The 19266-nt window shown below is 35.3% G+C and overlaps 1 protein-coding gene across 1 annotated transcript; it reads right to left on the bottom strand.

Annotated features, from left to right (window-relative positions):
* Nucleotides 1-670: 670 nt before the first annotated feature.
* Nucleotides 671-18053, bottom strand: LOC111630823 (serine incorporator 5-like). Its single transcript, XM_023374981.1, has 7 exons — nucleotides 17849-18053; nucleotides 5720-5821; nucleotides 3317-3470; nucleotides 3185-3239; nucleotides 1336-1372; nucleotides 1016-1157; nucleotides 671-921 (listed from the first exon to the last, which is right to left on the bottom strand). Exons 1-7 carry the CDS (start codon nucleotides 18018-18020, stop codon nucleotides 783-785), a joined length of 801 nt encoding a protein of 266 aa, XP_023230749.1. The 5' UTR covers nucleotides 18021-18053; the 3' UTR covers nucleotides 671-782.
* Between the last annotated feature and the right edge of the window lie 1213 nt (nucleotides 18054-19266).

The raw sequence follows: 19266 nt of genomic DNA, 5'->3' as shown, positions 1-19266 counted from the left end.
GCAAACGTACCATTAAAACAAGAAATTACTGCGCTATTGTCTGTGGGCGTATAAACGCCAGCAGGAAGAACATTAAAATGTCGAAAAGTGCCCGTGCTGGTGTTTAACGCCGATACAGTAGTTTTCAACCGAGAAATATTTTAAAGAACTAATGGACAAAAATGGTCGAAGCCGTCGCCTATGCCAAACTCGATAATTTTTTGATTTTCTTTTACCTGTAAACTGTTATTTCGCGTGTAAAAAATGTATACGTTATCGTCATTACGATCGCTTTCGACATATTTAGGAATAAACAATTCAAACGTAAACGACAAGGATGGGCTCGTTTCTTCTCGGACACAACCAACGGAAGAGCATCCGGAGTCGCGCCATCGAACGGTTTATTACAAATCGATCCTCAAAGCGTCGGTCGTATATACCGACCTTTGGATAATTCCTTAAGAAACGCCTTTTTTCACCGACTCCGATATGCGGCCGCGCCCAGATTCTACTTCCGGGACGAGTTAAAATAAGTCGGAAACCACCGCAGTTCCAGCGGACGTGATTCCAATTCTCTCGTTTAAAAGGCGGGTTAGCGTACGCTACCTGATTTCCAGCGGATTAACCGGTACCACGAGTTATCGAAAAACTCTTATTTGTAATCGTTCGCCCCCGGAAAGAGAGCCCGACGAAGGTGACGAAAATACTTTTATTGGAAAAATATTCCGACGTAGGTAAATACGTAACTCGACGCGCGTATACGCGCTACAAAGAGATTAAAATACGGGACTGACGCCGCGGATTCAGGTGGCGGTGGTGGGGGGCCCGGGCAGCAGCAGCAGGGAAAACAGGTAGAGAGCCACGCAGATCCAGGAGGAGGCCATCTTGACCCAGACGGAAGCCCAGTTCCTCTCGAAGGTTCCCAGGCGCGCCGTTTCCGGGCTGCGAGAAAAGACGCAGAAAATTAGTAAGGGACCGACGCCAGCGGGTAATTTATCCGTCCGAGTAAATAAAAAGAGAGTCGAGAAACACCCACCGGAACCAATGAGTCAGCTGCATCATGATGTAGAGAGAAGCCAGACAGAACATGACGTGGAAGAAAGAGTAGCCGTAGACCACGTTGCCAGCCTCGTTCCGAATCACCCTCTGTCCTCCGTCCTCTTCCACCTTCCGCCACGCTAAATGCAAAAAATAGCTTTTTTAAAAAGCCCGGCCCAAATTTAACCCGCCTTTTTAATTCGGCAGATTTACGTATCGTTCGGGAAGTACCGCCGATTAATTTTACCTTCCTCCGGCACCCGTAGGTCGGAGGCGCTTTTTAAATATTAAACGCGGCAAAAAAATGTAAAATATTACCTTTGGAAGAACGACCGGAACCGTCCGAACGACTTCTCTGAAATGAAAAACCCACGGCAAATAAGTATATTACATATACGCGTACTAATAAATTTGTTCGTCTTATATATGAAACTTTTCGGATTCTTCTTACTTACGCGGTGTATTTCGCGGCACGAGTCTTCTTCCCTCCACCCCTTCCTTTACTAATATTATATACAATGTGTTGCAAAATTTAGACGCGTAAAAGCGATTATTCTAGCATTTTTACCAAGATTTTTTTATTTAAACGAGTCTTACACCAAATCTTTCGGTCATCGAGGTTAGCGACTTCAAACGTTAATTTAGTAGTAGTCGTATTACGTAATTCTCTTATTCGAATGCTACCGCGTGGCATTCGAATAGACCCGCACAAAATATGCTTTCACTTACGCAGTTTTCCAGGGTGCCCAGTTTAAACGTTTGGTCCGAATTTCGTCGGTCGGCGGGTTCTTAGAGTTAACGTTAGAAAATATTCAATCACCAAACTCTTTATACGCTTTCCGTCGCCATCTTTGCCACGTTATAGCGTTTGATTTATCGCGCGCGGTACCCGAACTAACGCATTTTAAAAATTCTGTACACGATTTAAAGAATTTTTTAAATGCGTCATTCGGTGTCTAAACCCTTACGTAAGATAACCTTTCTAGTTATATAAATCAAATACTATAATATAATAGAAGGGTTAGAATCTAATAACCTCAATCTTTAGGCTGCGTACACACTAGGCGTTTTGCGTTGCGTTAAACGCGCGTAAGCTCGACGTTAGACGACCGTTTAGTGGAGCGTACGCACTGGCTCAGTTTGGAAATGGACGCGAAAGTAATTGCGTGCCCCTCCTCCACCGTCGCTATAAAAGACGACGGCAGAGGCAAAGAGAATTTCGGGTGCACCCAATATTACGAGATGGACTGACGCGTGGAATGTTCGCGACGTTGTATCCAAAACTAAGACAAAATAAACCCAAGTTTTTTTAATTTTTTTAAAATATCTATAAAATCCTTTGACGATGACTGGTCTCTTTTAGATTTCATCAATAAATAGATAAGTATCGAAACGATCGTTCTCCATTTCGGCCAACGTACGTCCACTCTCCCCGAAAACGCGCCATCGAATGTACAACAACGTGGCAGCGCGTATATCTCAAAGCGCTGGGCTGACGCCCGCAAAACGCGCGTTTTAAGAAAAGTCTATAAACGCGCGTTTGTGTACGCCTATGCAGAACTCTTGGTTCTTTAAAACGCGCGTTTAAAAACGCCTAGTGTGTACGCAGCCTTACCGTTGTTATTTTCCGCCCGAGCGAGGCCGGACCTACCCGCTAGTATTATTAAAAATAACGGCGGGCCGTTCGATGGTAAGACTCGATGGCGTTTACTTCATTGTACTTTCGCGTAAACGAAAGAAAAAAGTTGCGAATTGGCCCATACTTTTTACAGCGATATATGTTTAGTTGCATTTTCTTCTCGATCCGCGCGTAAACAAAATTAAATTTATTACGTCGAGTGCGGAAAGAAACGTAAATCGGACGTCCGGGAGTCGGAAGTACGACGCGCGCGTAACGCATTTTCGCTAAATCCGAAGCGAAAATACCGAATATTTCTTTGGTTTTTCTAGTATTAGGTTTGACGACCGTAAACGCCGCAAATCCCTAGTCCCTCGCCTGTCGGGCAGAAAAGGGCGCCTACGTACGACGACATTCTCCGATTTTCGTTTGGCGGTATTAAATATTTGGCTATTTAATGCTATCGTTAAAGTTGGGAAACGATTAAATTAGCGACTATCTTAAAATATTTCCGACGGCCGGCGCAAATTACAAAGACGTGGTCCGTACCTTCGAAGTAGGAGTGGTAATTCCCAATCTGTAGGACTGATGAGAAGTGCGTAGTCTAACAAAGGAGAAAAAGAAATACAGTAAGCACTGAATGTAATTAATTGGTAAAAGCGCAATGCCAAAGTGTCTCACGTGGAATAAAGAACCGTGGTGAACATTATGGCCACTCCGATGTAAGAGACGATCCACTCGTTGGTGTCGAAAGCCAGCTGCGACGGGCTGCAAGATTCTTCCGTCGCCTCCAGAAGCGTCCGGTTATTTTCGTAATTCTCCACGTAATCTTCGTCTTAAATAAAAGGCGTCTCAATTTAACACCGGGTTTGGCAATTAAGTCCCGCCTAATTGCCAAAACGTTAATTAATATATCGCTTACGCAAATAATTAGTCGCCGCGTCACAAAGAGCGAATATAAAATTTTATCGCAAATTGGAATTTTGCGACTCGTTTGGGAAGAATTCCGTTTCTTGCCGGTTTTGGAAAAAACAACGAAACCGGGACAAACTTTAAAACGACTGCCTTTGTTCTCTCGTTTCCGAATATCCAACCGGCGACGGGACTAAATAGTCGGTTACAAATGAAAAAATATGTAAAACCGCGTTTAGTTGCGAAGATTACCAAGTACCCACCTACAGGCCTATAAAAGAGAATGATCGAGAAACAGAAATGGTTGCGATAAAAAAAAAAACATTACCCGCATCCCGGCCAATGGCAATTCGTAAAAGTAAAATACGAGAAAGGCAGTTTGAACTTTAATACCAGAACTGACGAAAACGCTAGATAAATTATTTACGAATAAAAAACAGAAAAAATATAGTCTATAAATTTAATGCACGCGTTTACGTAGGAGAGAACTCAAAATTGGAATAAAAGAACGGTGCCACAATAAAGTACAATAACCAATCCTCGGCAGTTGCGGTAACAATTTATATTTTGGGGGCGAAAAACAATTTTATGGGCGATACGGTAAAATCTTGTATTAAGAATAATTAGATATTTTATTGGTTATATCGTACGATAATTAAACAAATAACATTATACTAGTCGTAGTCTATTCGACGCGGTACGAATTTGGCGTTAGCCTCGGCCCTGGGCATCGGAATTTTGAAACGAAGGGGGCGACGATTCGTTAGAGGTTGAGAAACACCGATTTACTAATCGGGCAACGTTTCCTATTCTGCCTATAAGTCGAGTACCTACAACCCACGTCGACTAACGGACGGACTGACATTTTAGTTTCGATTTTGCTACAAAAATGGCGGAAAGTAATTCTATGGCTACGGTTACCCGCGTATAATCGTTTTTTAGTTGTCGAAATCTTTGCTTCGCGGAGACGAAAAATGCAACGAGTTTTTAGTGCATTTGGAAGACGTCTTAATCGTCGAATTACTCCGAAATGCCTGGGTATTGGGAGAGGCTAATTATCGGCTTCCCAGATATAAACTGAAATGGGAATTCCCACGATAAGAATGGAATGTACGGAAAATGAATAAGAAGTAAGGAAAAGGTTTACCTATAGGCTATGTCTCTTCGACGGTTTGTGGGAAAAACTGCAAAGACGGATTAGTACGGCCGAGGCGGACGAATGACGTTTTCAGTTCTCTAAACAGATTCTTCGTTCTTTTCGGGCAATTTAAAATCCAAGTGCCTTTCGAACAATAAACGACTGCGGGTAAACCCCACCAAAATACGGTAAATATTGTGGCCGTTCCAGACAATTTGGCATAAAAATTATCTTTGGTACGTTTACGGTATTTAGAAAATATTAACTATCCGAAATTTTTAGTATCGTATAATGTCTATTAAATGAAAGAAATTTATTGTAATGCGGTTCCCACCGCCGGAGAGATGGCAATTTTAAACTATAATGTTTTTCAATGCAAATGAATATAAATGGCAGTTTTGCAATATGGAGGCTATTTTACTTTCCGGGCCGAATACTTAACGAGGGAAAATATTTGAATCGTGTCAAATTTTTCGCAATCTCCACCTTTTCAGTCCCCCGAACCTAAAATAGTAAAAAATTTTGTAAAATTGTGTGTCGTGTTTCGTTCAATATCCGGGCGGGGGGTAAAGGTTAAGAAACAAAATTTCAAAATTTGGAATGGTAGTTCGTTTGTAAGGGGCATCGGTACTTAAAGGTCGGTGGGGTTATCATCATTTACAATATTACTTAGGGTTTATTTCTGACCGAAATATTGATGTAATAAACAGAGGACGAACAATATAAAGAGGTTCAATAAATATATTAATTTGCTGCTTTAAAATTTATATATCGGTATTTCAAACCGTATACGGGATGACAAAATATATCTATAAACTGATGAAAGCAATTTTAAAAGTTAAATATAACCATTGCGCTTGTATGATTTCTAATTTATTTTTATAATCATCGTTAACTTAATAAGCCGATTGAATTATATTATATCACTCTATAAATAAATAATAAAAAATTACATTAATTATTGCTTAATAAAAATGAATATCTAATTTTTTTAATTACAAAAGTATAAAGTTTTATCGAATTTCATTAGTTACCTCCTTTTCTCGGTTCGCTAGACAGAGCCGACCACGTTAAATAGGTTACGTACGCAGATATGATGGAAGATTGCAAGAGTCCCGCTCTGAAGTCCCCCGTACCTAAAATATACAATCTAATTAATTGAAAACGTCTCTCGGACATTAGTACGAACAATAAATCAAACTTTTACCATCGGGTAGCAACGGTATCACCTTCGACTACCGGGTGACATCGCGGCTCGTAATGGAAGGGGAGAGAGTGGAACGGGTAGTCTGTTTCGGCACCGAGTGTTTTGTGTGGAGTGCGCTCTTGTACGGAGCGGAGACTTCGACGCCGAGAAAAGTAAAAAAGAAACTAGAGGCATTCGAAATGTGGGTATGGAAAATGCTCAAAATTAAATGGACGGATAAAGTGTGCAACGAATAAGTCCCGGAAGAATTCGCCAGGAAAGAAGCTGGCTAAAAACAATAAGGAAAAGAAAGGTCGATTGGATAGGACACGTACGAGAGGCGAGAAGAAAAGGAAGAGGAAGATGCCGACGACTTAAAGGATGGCATTGGATACGAGAGAATGAGGATCTCGGTGCGGAACGGAGAAAAGTGGATGTAACAATAATGAGCAACGGTATAATTGTAGGTTGGAACATCTTAGATGGCAGTCTGCCACAGCCACGGCCGTACCAAAGGTTCTTCTCTGCCCGTCTAGCTCGATTAATAAAATTTCTCGATAGACGACGTTAAAAGCCGCTTTCGTACGAAATATCAGTTATATCCGTGCCAAGTGTCGTCGTTTTGATAGAAAACAAGTCAAAAGACAGGGAATTTAGAAACTAATTGCCTATTCGGTTTACGTCGGATTCGACTGGCAACAGTGCAGCATTCGGTATCTTTTTGTAATTCAAATAGTTCCAAAAAGAAAAGGAATAAGTTTTCATAAATTTCAAAGTGGACTTACAGAGAGAGAATGGGTAAAAGCAATTAGCGGAAGAGGCTAGTAATTTAAACACATACTAAAATATGAGAAAATATTGTTTTACATCTAGTAATTGAACAAACTATATTCTAGAGTTAAATATATTCAAGAATATAGTAAATAGGATAAACGCATCAATGAATGAATACTTAAATAGCAGTCACGTTTTATTCGTGACAAAACAAGCAAAGAAAAATACAGTCTACAAGAAAAACTATGAAAGTTAACCTATTTGGATTTAGCATAAATTTGCTTTTATTACGAACTTTTCGGGAGAATGATAAAAATAGACACCCCTGGTCGGTTCATTTACAAATACCTAGTAATATAAACACTATACAATGTTTTACATTATTTCATTGAATCTATAAAACATATTACAAATGATTACTGCCTTATAGATTTGAAGGTTTTTCTTATAGCTGTAAATTAACATATTAATATACGATATAAAATTTAACAATCGATAATTAAAATATAAAAGTCATTCGACTGTTTTATATAAAGGTTACGCAGAATAAATTTAAAATATATTAAAAATGTATTGTGTTTCTTTTATATCAATAGTTACTATGGCTTCACTACAAAGCATTCGACTTTGAAGGAGACAGATCCTGTCCTATTTGTAATTTTATGTTTATTAGAGGTTGCCAAGCATCGTCGATTTTTATTCTCGTGTTTAAATTTATTCTACCGTATGAAGGAACTTTTCTAATCTCTAAATGTTTGCAATTTGTCATCTGTCTGTTGTCTGTTTTTTCTTAATCTCAATAACGGAGTTAGCTAAATGAAAGACAAAACCAGATAAAGAAACCTTTGGGACTGGAGACCCGATTAACTATATACGAACTTCCGACGCAAACCGAAAGTCACGTTATCTCAATTCAAAAATTGTCCCCCGAAAAGTGTTAGATCGGCACGACTCTATTGTTACAGGAAAAGTATGATGTACAAAAAGGCCAGACACTACAGTACTAATTTGAGGCCAAGAGCATATATTTTAAATTAAATTAATTAAAAATTGCTGCCCGGCATTGTGACTATGTGGCAATAAATAATTGCTCGTTTTCTTTTAATGTTCTTCTTTCTTTTTTTAATAATTTTTACACTATTGATTAATATTCCGCCATCCGTTTAGGCACCACTGTCGAATTTATGTAATCGTATTTAATTGTCTGTAGATGTCCGGTTATTCTGGTTTATAGTAATCTAGTTTTGCCTACGTAACAACGTTTTGGTATACGACTGCATTCGAATTTATATATTACGTTATCATTTAACATTATGTCATTCTTTTCTAAAACTGAATCTCTGATATTTTTTAATTGCTCTGTCTATGGAACAATTGAGTGTCGGGGCTACGTTGGATCGGGTAAATATAAACGACGGGAAGACCGAGGTGTTTCTCAGACGGACCAAAAAATGATTTTTTTGTATTTTTCGGCATGAAATGAAGTCACGAAAACATTTAAACTGTTAAAGGTCATAGCACCAGGGCTAGATCTTTAACAATTTATGAAGACAAGTGTTCGAGGTTGTAACGATTTGCAGACTACGGTGTCATTACGTTACGCATAGCCGACAAATATCCACGATACCAGAACTACCTCTCACCAGAGAACCCCATGACGTCATTTGGAAACCTAAAATGACATCAAAGTGAAAAATACCACGTGTACGGTACATGCAATCATGTATCTAGTTTATCATCACATTTATCTTAAATGTGATGACAAACTAGATACATGATTGCATTAATCTTCAACTTATTCTAGATGGCAGAGCCCACACAATGGCTTCTCAATTTGTTTTGTGTATTTTGCAGATATTGCTACTGATGAAAAATTAACTTGTTTTTTGTGAAAAATGTTTTCATTTTTATTGTATTGGTTTAGTTTGTATTTGTTATTACCCACCTCTTGTCCTGTGCTGCGGGGATCTGACGATATTCCCTGGGCAACTACTTTGATAGCTAATACTGATTTATCTCTTATGCATCATATAAATTTCTCTAGTAAATACCTAATCACTACTGAAGTTATGATTGATAAAGATAGATTTATAGTTATTAATGTTTACTTCCCAGGTGATTATGATGATAATGTTTTTATAGACGAGCTACAAAGAATAGTGCATGCTTTTTGTGATACATGTATTATAATTGCGGGTGACTTTAACGCCCACTCCCCGGCATGGGGCGGTGACGCTTTTGATTTGCGTGGGGGTATACTGGAAGAGTTCTTTGCAGTTAATGATTTAATAATAATTAATAATCCCTTATCTTCCCCGACTTTCATCTCTAGTAGAGGGGAAAGTTGGATAGATATTGCTGCTTGTAGTGCCAATTATCACTCTAAAATACAAGATTGGAGGATCTTAGATGAAGATAGTCATACTGAACATGCCTATATCACCTTTAACTTGGTTAACATAAATAGTAGTTCAACATCCCCTTATCTTCCTCGCAATAAGTATGCTTGTAACCGGGCTAATTGGCCGGATATGAAAAATTTTCTTGATGATCATCTTATTGATCAATATTCGGAGGACCCTGCTATTGTTAGAGGGCAAATTGATAAAAATATTGAGACTATCATTAATGAATGTGAGCTGTATATACCGAAGAGGATTGTACATAAGAAAAGTGTGCCTTGGTGGACCCCTGAGTTAAGTGTGTTGCGTCGCACAACTAGAAAGTTAAGAAGAACTTACCAGCGTTGCACAGATGACAACGAAAGAATTTTGCATAAGGAGGCTTATCTACAAAGCCAAAGGCAATATAAATACGTCATGAAAACGACAAAAATTCAGAGTTGGCGCAACTTTTGTTCAAGAACTTCTGCTAATCCTTGGAGTTACATTACAAAGATGTGTAGTAACAAACTTCGTAAAACACAAATTCTAACTACTAATACACAGGATACTCACCCTAAAACCCTTATTGAGTCTTTGACGTCACAACTTCTTACATATTGCCCTAATGATGATCCTGACACTGATAATGAATGGCAGCAACAGATACGTAGTCAATGTAATAACTTGATTGACACTGAAAATATTACATCTTTTACTTTTGATGAGGTTAATCGTGCTTTTAAAACTATGGGCCGGGGTAAGGCTCCTGGTATTGATAATATTACTGCTGAAATTGCTTTAGGATTATGGAATATTATTCCTACTTTTCTTTATAAAATGTATAACACCTGTTTAGAATATTCTATCTTTCCTCATGCATGGAAAGTTGCGTCTGTTGTACCTGTTCCAAAACCAGGGTCTGTAAACGATACTAGACCAATTTCTTTATTATCTACGTTGGGTAAAGTTTTGGAGCGGTTAATTACTGGGAGACTTGTGTGGTTTGTTGAATGTAACCAGAGCCTGAGTGAGGCACAATTCGGCTTCCGCCCGCAGCGTTCTGCGGAAGACGCAATTGAGACGGTGATCAACCATGTTCTACATTTGCTCGAGACCCATAAATATGTTTTGGGGGTCAGTTTGGATATTTCCAAAGCTTTTGATAGAGCATGGTGGCCCTTCATTTTATATCGTCTTCGTCAAATCAATTGCCCTTGTAATATTCTGAAAATCCTACAGGATTACTTGAAAGATCGTAGTGCCATTTTAAGATATGGTCAACATCAGGTTTGTAAAAACATCACTATTGGGTGTCCACAGGGGTCCGTAATTGGACCCCTTTTATGGAATATTACCTTTGATGCATTTCTTCTCGAAGACTTTGGACACACAAAAATCTGTGCCTATGCTGATGATGTATTCCTGCTGCTAGGTGGCAAGTCGAGGGCTGATATTGAATGTAATGCTAATACTATGCTCCAACATGTTTTTAACTGGGGTATTAAACATAAATTCCTTTTCAATCCTTCAAAGACTAAAGCTATAGTCTTTAATAAACCTAGACACCCCAATTTGTATCGTCGCCCCCCACATATCAAAATGCAGGGTAATACCATCAAAGTGGAACGTTCACTAAAATATCTGGGGGTTATTTTAGATTTTCGATTGTCATGGGACAATCATATTGAATATATTACAAACCGGACCGGGTTTATTTTTCACTCATTTTCCCAAGTAGCAAAGAAAGAATGGGGCCTCTCCTCTGCCGCCATGTCTACCATTTATGATGGAATCTATATTCCAATTATTACTTATGCGTGTGGCTCTTGGGGGTGGGCCACACGTAAGGTGCACGCTAAAAGAAAGCTTTTATCTTCTCAGAGACGCGCACTTCTTCTTATCACCAAGGCATACAGGACTGTGAGTAATTGCTGTTTACAGGTATTAGCTAAAAAGCCACCTATAGATCTTGCTATATTGCAAAAACTACAGTTCCAACATCTTAAATGGGGACAGACAATTCAGATCTCGAATTGTACACTTAGTTATAATGACATTGAGTGGCCAATACCGTATACAGAAACTTTTTCACCAGACAGAACTTCTGGTTGTAGTTTTACTAGTTTATACAGTGCTGATGTTGACGTATATACTGATGGCTCACGCATTAACGATAAGGTTGGGTGTAGTTTTGTTATATATCTTAATAATTCTGAAGTTGTACATCAAATGTATCGGCTTGACTGTAGATGTACTGTTTTTCAAGCTGAGTTATTTGCTATTGGGATGGCTATCGACTATATCAATCATAATTATAATACTCTTCATGTTCATATCCATACAGACTCTATGTCTGTTTATAATCTCCTTCAGAATAACAATCTGCATCCACTAGCTCAACATATTAACAGGGCTATTTTGGCTTCCCACTGTGTGTTCACTATCACATGGATTAGGGCTCATCAGGGAGTGCTGGGGAATGAGAGAGCTGACTCCCTGGCTAAAGAAGCTGCTATGAATGACTCACTCTCAATATCTTATAACAAAATTAGCAAACGTTCGTTACGTCATCTTCTATGGTTAGACACAATACAACTCTGGCAGAATATGTGGAACCAGAACAGACAACATATTACCTTCAGTTTCATTCCGGATCTTCTGCAGTTTCTCAAGATTAATTGGTACACTCCTGATTACTACACTTCACAAATTTTTACCAATCACGGTAAATATGCAAGTTATCTTGCTCGATTTACTAATAGGAATTCTAGACTTTGTCAAGCCTGTGGTGTGGAAGATGGTGCAATACATTATCTTTTTGACTGTATGATTTTTGATAGATCACGCCTTGAGATTCAATTACTATTACAGGAACTGGGAATTATGTGGCCTTGCAACCCTTCTGATATTTGGCGTACAAAGGAAATATATTATGCTTTTAAGAGACTTGCTAGGCATATCAATACTGTAACTCACAACTCTATCTACAATTAATTGTCTTGGCCCCTGGTTATTTAATGAAATTTGTAGCATCTACACGCGCATTTCTGTTGTATAATATAATATATATATACTTGTTCTCATCCAGTTCTAATATTATGCAGATTGGTTGTTGTTGCATCCTTACATGTAATGTGTTTACGCGCTAGTTGCTTTGTATTTGATTTAATGTTATTTTAATTTTGTTTTTATTACATGTATTTTTATTCTATGTGTAATTGTTTCGGTTTTTGTCACGTCGTGTGATTTTTAATGTGATTGTTGATAGCACGTGTTTACTTTTGTTGCAAACTTATATTACGTAAACTTTTGTTATGTTTATTTGTTTTATTTATCTTATTTTATTTATTATTGTTTATTGTTTATTTGTTAATTTATTTTATCTTACTTATTTCATCATCTGCATTTATTTCTGTATTACTTCTTAATTTAATATTCACTTAATATTGTATATATACTCTATCCCTGGTAATGCGTGTAGCGGGACCAGGGAATGTACAATTATTTTTGTACCAATAAAACAAAATGAATGAATGAATGTATTGGTTTAGTATATTCTAATTATATTAAACTTAATGAAAAAGCAAGAGAGAGTTGGAAATGTTTTAATTATAAATCAAACTGAACATGTAAAATTCATATTACACAACTAGATATGAAAAATGATAAGATAAAATATTCGAGTGAGAATAAAATCTTTCCTGTCTTCAAATTCACCACCATTTCGATAAAATATTTGTTGAGTACTGAAACATCTGAAGAAACACTTCAATCTACTTTACAGAAGACCTGGAAAGACCTTAACTCTCAAATTGAAGAATTTAACAAATATAAAAATACAATAGATAAAATATTAAATAAATTGGCTCTAATTGAAGAAGATGACACAACTGAAACATGATAATATGAAATTAGAAGTAGAATTTATTAATAATAATAATAATAATAATAATAATAAAATTCAAAGGAAACTTAAGAATAAAATAAAATTACAACAAAAATACATTAATCAGTGTGAAAAATACGAACTATCATCAAAAATAGAATTAAAGGTATTTGTAAATTAACAAAGCAATTGCCATCAATTCGTTCTTGTATTTTGCTCATTTTTCATGCCTATTTTCTGTTTGACACACCAATACTGTTTTTATTTTTGACCTCTAGGTCTAAATTCTATTAGGTGCATTCAGAGAGCATGACATTGTCCCTGTAATACTTTTGTATTTTGAAAACAAAGTCGGGTGCTCCTATTTTTTACTTTCCTGGCTCTGTTATATATAACAGAGGGAAAGTATGGTAATTCAGAAAATAAAAAATGACCCCCACAAAGATTTTTCATTTTTGGACTTGGGGGATCTTCAAACATCAAGAAATGCAAAAATAGTCAGGATTTTTTCTGTATGTATGGATGTTAATATGCATGTGCATGTGTGTGGCGGCACAATTTTGTTCGTCTTCTTTGAAGCTTAGTAGCTTCTGTGCTTTTGAAAATTTCTGAAATTTTGCAGGTTGGTTTGTTTATTAGGGGAATTGATGTTATTAAATTTTGGGATTAAAGGTCGAGGGAATGGGGAGATAAAGGGGATCGTGTGTCATATCTCAAGTAGGGTTGAACTTAATGACAATTTTACTCGTTATTGGCATTTACAATCTTTTGTAAAACCCATCCCAACCCTCAAAATGAAGTTTTTTTGTCATTTTATAATAATTAAAAATGTAAACATTTTTTTAAATGAAATATCATAACAGATGGCACCACCAAAATTTTAAAGATTGCCAGGAAAGTTAAGCAATTCATTGATAAATTTTTTTACATTTAAATGAACCCACATTACATTTCTGGATTCCTTGTGTCAATTAATGGAAAATAGCAAAGTTTTTTCAAAATCAGCCCATTAAATTCTAAGAAAGAACTTGATTCTATAACCCCATAGAAGACATACTAGTGACCGTGAAACATCACACGAAAGTTGCATGATTTGTGCAATATCGCTCTGTCATGCACACTCATGAAACAATCTTATATCTTGAAAATGAACTCATGGACCCCCCATTTTTTATTGTATTTTTGTATTCTTCATTGCAATTAATGGAAAATGGCAAAGTTTAAGCAAAATCTATCAAACGGATTTTGAGAACCAATAGAATTCTGTAACCCTCATAGAAGAAGCTTCGCTACCACTCTACTTCAAAAATCTTAGACTGGTATCCACAAGAAGTCAAGCACCAAAACAAAGACCTCAGGTGCAGTGGAGTGACAAAATAAAAGAAGTGGGTGGATTAAATTGGAAAACTAAAGCACTAGACAGGAAAAAATGGAAAAGTTTAGAGAAAACCTTCATCCAGCAGTGGATTGATAATGGTTGAATATAATGGTGGTGATATAGAATTAAAATTATAACAAATAAAAAATAAAATTATAATTTATTAATAATATTAATTAATTATAATTTATTTAAAAAATAAATTATAATTTTCACCTAATCTGTTATCTTCAACTGTTCTTGATTGTTTGTATTTAATTGAATATATATGTTTTTATAATCATCATATATATATTTAGTATGTATGTTATTTTTGTGTGTGTGTGTGTGTGTGTATGTTTTGTGCTTATTTGTTTGTTAAAAATATCAATACATTTATTTTCTGGGACACTATAAGTGGTTTCAGCCATGTGATCCTTTTGGTTATTTTTTGCTGATTATTATTATTATTATTATAAGTAATAGCAATGCTAAGGAGTCAGAGTCAGTAAAATTTTACCAACTCTGATCTTGATTGAAAATCTTAAAAAAGTACTATTTTAACACTTTCTACTGTGTGATATTTTCTGAGTCTTAAGCATTTTGTTTCTAATTGAATTTTTAGCATTGCATATCACTAAATAGGAAAAATAAAAACACTCATAAAAGAAATAGCTACAATAACTATTAGATTTATACTTAAACTAGCTGTTACCCGCAACTTCGCCCGCGGAGGTTTTGCAAGCAAACCCCATTTATATTCAGTATTCCAACAACCATAGTAATTGTTATATAACACCTACCACCGAGAATGATGAGAATTGCTGTGAATCAAATGAGCTATTTTCAATTTGATCAATTTTCTGGAACGTTTACAATCGTTCTATAATCGAACCAATACGCAATAACAAATTCAAATTTAAAATGGTTTGAACATTTGGGTAAAAAATCAAAATATATGAAGATATTTATAACAATGTCTGAAATGTTATCAATTTAAGGGAAAGTATGGAATCAATTTCAAAAGTCGTTTTTCAGGTTAAGCCTTAATGCTCTCCCTCTCCCCCTGCTGGGGAATTTTGAAAAATCCCATTTTTGTGTGCATTGCCATGGCATACCCTACTAAAACGCAGTTAAAAGCAAAAAATCACATCTAAAATAGTACCGCAGAAGCCGTTCTTCAGGTTAAGCCTTAATGCTCTCCCTCTCCCCTCGCGGGGGAATTTTGAAAAATCCCTTCTTAGTGTGCGTTTTTATGACGTACCCTAACTGTGTACCAAATTTCACCTCTTTAGATTCAGCGGTTTGCTCTGGGCAATGATGAATCAGTGAGTGAGTCAGTCAGTCAGGACAAGCAATTTTATATATATAGATGTAAGTTGTGAACCTAAAAGTAATCTGATGATTTGTATGATGGTGATGAAATGTCTTACAATATCATTATTATTATAAGTTTATATGTTATAACTACTATATATTTATTAGATATTTCTTGAAAATTCCATAATCCTTAGTTTGTAAGTGTGTAGGGATTCTACTGATAATTCAATGATCCAATATTAAGTTTAGGAGTGTATTCTGTGAATATGCACCTGAACATAATATTGGAAACCACTAGCAGTTAAAATTGATAAGACATAGCTGTATGACAAGAGCAGAAATCATTTAGATGAAGCTAATGAGTATATTGATCATTTTTACAATGGTGCATAGTATTTTTGTTTCCATGCTAATATTGAATACAATCGTACCCAGCAAAAATAAACAAATAACGTAACCAACACCTTGTTGCTTGCTGAGGGAGTTTTATTAAAATCGAACGTTTTCTATCCACTTAACGGATCATCATCAGGCATATGGAATACATCATAAATGGAATACATCATAAATGGAATAATAAGTTCAAAAATTCAAAATATCAATAAACTGATAACATATCAATTAATAAAAATAAAAAATAAAAATAATAAATAAAAAATAATAAATTGTAAACGATACCAAATAATAAATAATATACTACAACGACTACACATTAATACTAAGTTTCCTTTAAATCAAATAATTATCATATTTCAGTTGTTGCGCTACTTGTAAGCTTCTTAACGGCAAATTTCCAAGCCGAGGGAAGACCCTCCGCATCCCTAGCATTAATGCAACTGTCCTTAAGTTTGCTCCTATATATCTCCATTTTTTCGGCCGTCTTCGCCAAAGTTGGTGAGTGTACTTGTCTCACGACTTCCGCTTCCTCCCATCCAATCAGGGATCCTTGGGCCTGCGCCATCTGGGCCAATATTGTTGTATTAGACCCTTTTCTAGCATCATACTTATGTTCCCTAATCCTTACCCCGAGGTTTCTGGTAGTAACTCCTACGTAATCTTTTTTTATTCCTAATAGCTGGTTCTCGTAGGGAATCTTGTAAACACNGATTGGATGGGAGGAAGCGGAAGTCGTGAGACAAGTACACTCACCAACTTTGGCGAAGACGGCCGAAAAAATGGAGATATATAGGAGCAAACTTAAGGACAGTTGCATTAATGCTAGGGATGCGGAGGGTCTTCCCTCGGCTTGGAAATTTGCCGTTAAGAAGCTTACAAGTAGCGCAACAACTGAAATATGATAATTATTTGATTTAAAGGAAACTTAGTATTAATGTGTAGTCGTTGTAGTATATTATTTATTATTTGGTATCGTTTACAATTTATTATTTTTTATTTATTATTTTTATTTTTTATTTTTATTAATTGATATGTTATCAGTTTATTGATATTTTGAATTTTTGAACTTATTATTCCATTTATGATGTATTCCATATGCCTGATGATGATCCGTTAAGTGGATCGAAAACGTTCGATTTTAATAAAACTCCCTCAGCAAGCAACAAGGTGTTGGTTACGTTATTTTTGTTTCCTTTTTTTGTCCACTTTACAGTAGAGCATCGTTTATCCGAAAGCTGGTTATCCAAAATGTCGATTAACCGAAAGCATTCCAGTCGGCAAATTTAAATTTTTACTAGTGCTGTGGCACTGTAATCTTTGGCTATATCTTGGGCTACTCCAATATTTTTTTTGTTAATGTATGTGTTTTAGCTGGCAGCACTTTTGTATGACGTTTTTCTGAGGACTGTGTCCTGCTGAATCAAACATTTTTGATACCAGAATAACTTCTAAAGTATAATTTTTTTTTTGTTTTTATATTTTTCAATATATTTGTTTTGTTTGTAAAAAATAAAGAAATAATTTTTAATGATACAATAGCCACAATTATTATTTTAAAAAGTTTATGTTAGGCTTAACATCGACGAAAGTTCAATGCAAAGCGACACGCAACGGAGAAAAATTTCAACACGGGATAGGTGAATATATTTTTTCGTACATAATCGGTTATCCGAAAAATAAGTTATCCAAACAACCCGTCCCCAGTTGATTCGGATAAACGATGCTCTACTGTACTACTTTATTCCACTCTACTAGTACAAATTTCTGGGGAGAACACTGAATGTCATTAATCAATATGTATTTAAACTTGAGAGACTTTTTTTAAATAAAAAACTAATGATCATTCAATAACAAACTTACTTTTTTCTACAACAGGAAGTACTGAAATAAATGAACAAAGTAAACAAAGTCCACTGTTGACGCCAATAAAGATTTTATTAATCGTGCAACCTTCCCACTTTGTAAAACTTTGAAGAAGCATCAGAATTCCAATCACTACCATAGTGTAAATTACAAGTGCACAAAATACCATAACTATATAAGAAATAAAATATAAATTAGAATATTTTTATAATTTATATTTAAATGCATATTCAACACAAATTCAAATACTTTCAAAATATTCATAATTGTAACAATCACAAGCGTAAAACAAATATTATATGTCTGTTCTGCAACTGTTCTGTTTACAGCATGTACTTGCCTGATTATAACTTTCATCCAAATATAAGTCATATCTGTAGATGGTTTAGAAAGAAAGGAAGAAAATATTTTGTTATTTATAAATTTAACTGTTAAAGGTTATTGGTATTCCTTAATAATTAGTAATACCAATTACAAATTCTATTTATTTTTATTAATAATTAGAAAATTAGTAGCACTACATTAAAACTATCTAAGCTTACTTCTCCTCATAACAGATGAAATTTTATTCTAATAACCTTATGAACTCATCATACTCAATAAGTATTTTATTTCTGATAACTTCAAATTAATAATTTTTGATAAAAGTATATATTGCAAACTGTTCTTTTAAGAGTGAAATTAAAATTTAAGTGTTTTTTAAGGTAAAATGCAATAAAGGTTTATAGTAAACAACACGTATATATTATGTTCTTCTTACAATGACATTTTTTCCCTGACAAAAAGCAAATAATTTGACTTTTGCAAGCTTGTTAATTTTGATATTATCAGGAATCCAACACTTTTTTCAAATTATTATATAAAATTAAAAGGAAATACAGTAGAGCGTCGATTTTCCGAATCAATTGGGGACTGGGGTTGTCCGGATAACTGATATTTCGGATAACTGATTTACGTACGAAAAAATAGTTTAACGTATCCGATGTCAAAATTTTTCTCCGTTGCATGTCGCTTCGCGTTGAATTTTTGTCGATGTTATAAACCTAACGAAGACTATTGTATCGTTAAAAATTATTTTTTTATTTTGTACAAACAAAATAAATATATTGAAAAATATAAAAACAATAAAAAATTATACTTCAGATGTTAATTTAGTATCAAAAACATAAAATAATTGAGTAGCCCAAGACATAGCCAAAGATTGAAGTGCCACAGCACTGGCGAAAATTTGAATTTGCGGACTGAAATTCTTTTGGATGATTGACTTTCGGAAAATCGACGCTCTACTGTACTGTCAAACTCAGTTTTAATAATCACAATTATAATGAGTTCACAATTATTATGAGCAAATTTTCAATTTGTTTTCAATTATTTTTATGTAACTATTCATGGTTATAACTAGAGATCAAATTTTT

The sequence above is a fragment of the Centruroides sculpturatus genome, unplaced genomic scaffold (assembly GCF_000671375.1).
Source record: "Centruroides sculpturatus isolate CEXI.00-Female unplaced genomic scaffold, Cexi_2.0 scaffold6, whole genome shotgun sequence".
In the NCBI taxonomy this organism is placed as follows: domain Eukaryota; kingdom Metazoa; phylum Arthropoda; class Arachnida; order Scorpiones; family Buthidae; genus Centruroides; species Centruroides sculpturatus.
This window is presented reverse-complemented; position numbering and strand designations above follow the sequence as displayed.

Coding starts and splice junctions, on each gene's coding strand:
- LOC111630823 (XM_023374981.1), bottom strand. CDS start 18,020: ATGGTATTTTGTGCACTTGTAATTTACACTATGGTAGTGATTGGAATT. Junction 3,240..3,316: donor ACCACGGTTCTTTATTCCAC/GTGAGACACTTT, acceptor CTCCTTTGTTAG/ACTACGCACTTCTCATCAGT. Junction 1,158..1,335: donor TTCCGGTCGTTCTTCCAAAG/GTAATATTTTAC, acceptor TTTTGCATTTAG/CGTGGCGGAAGGTGGAAGAG.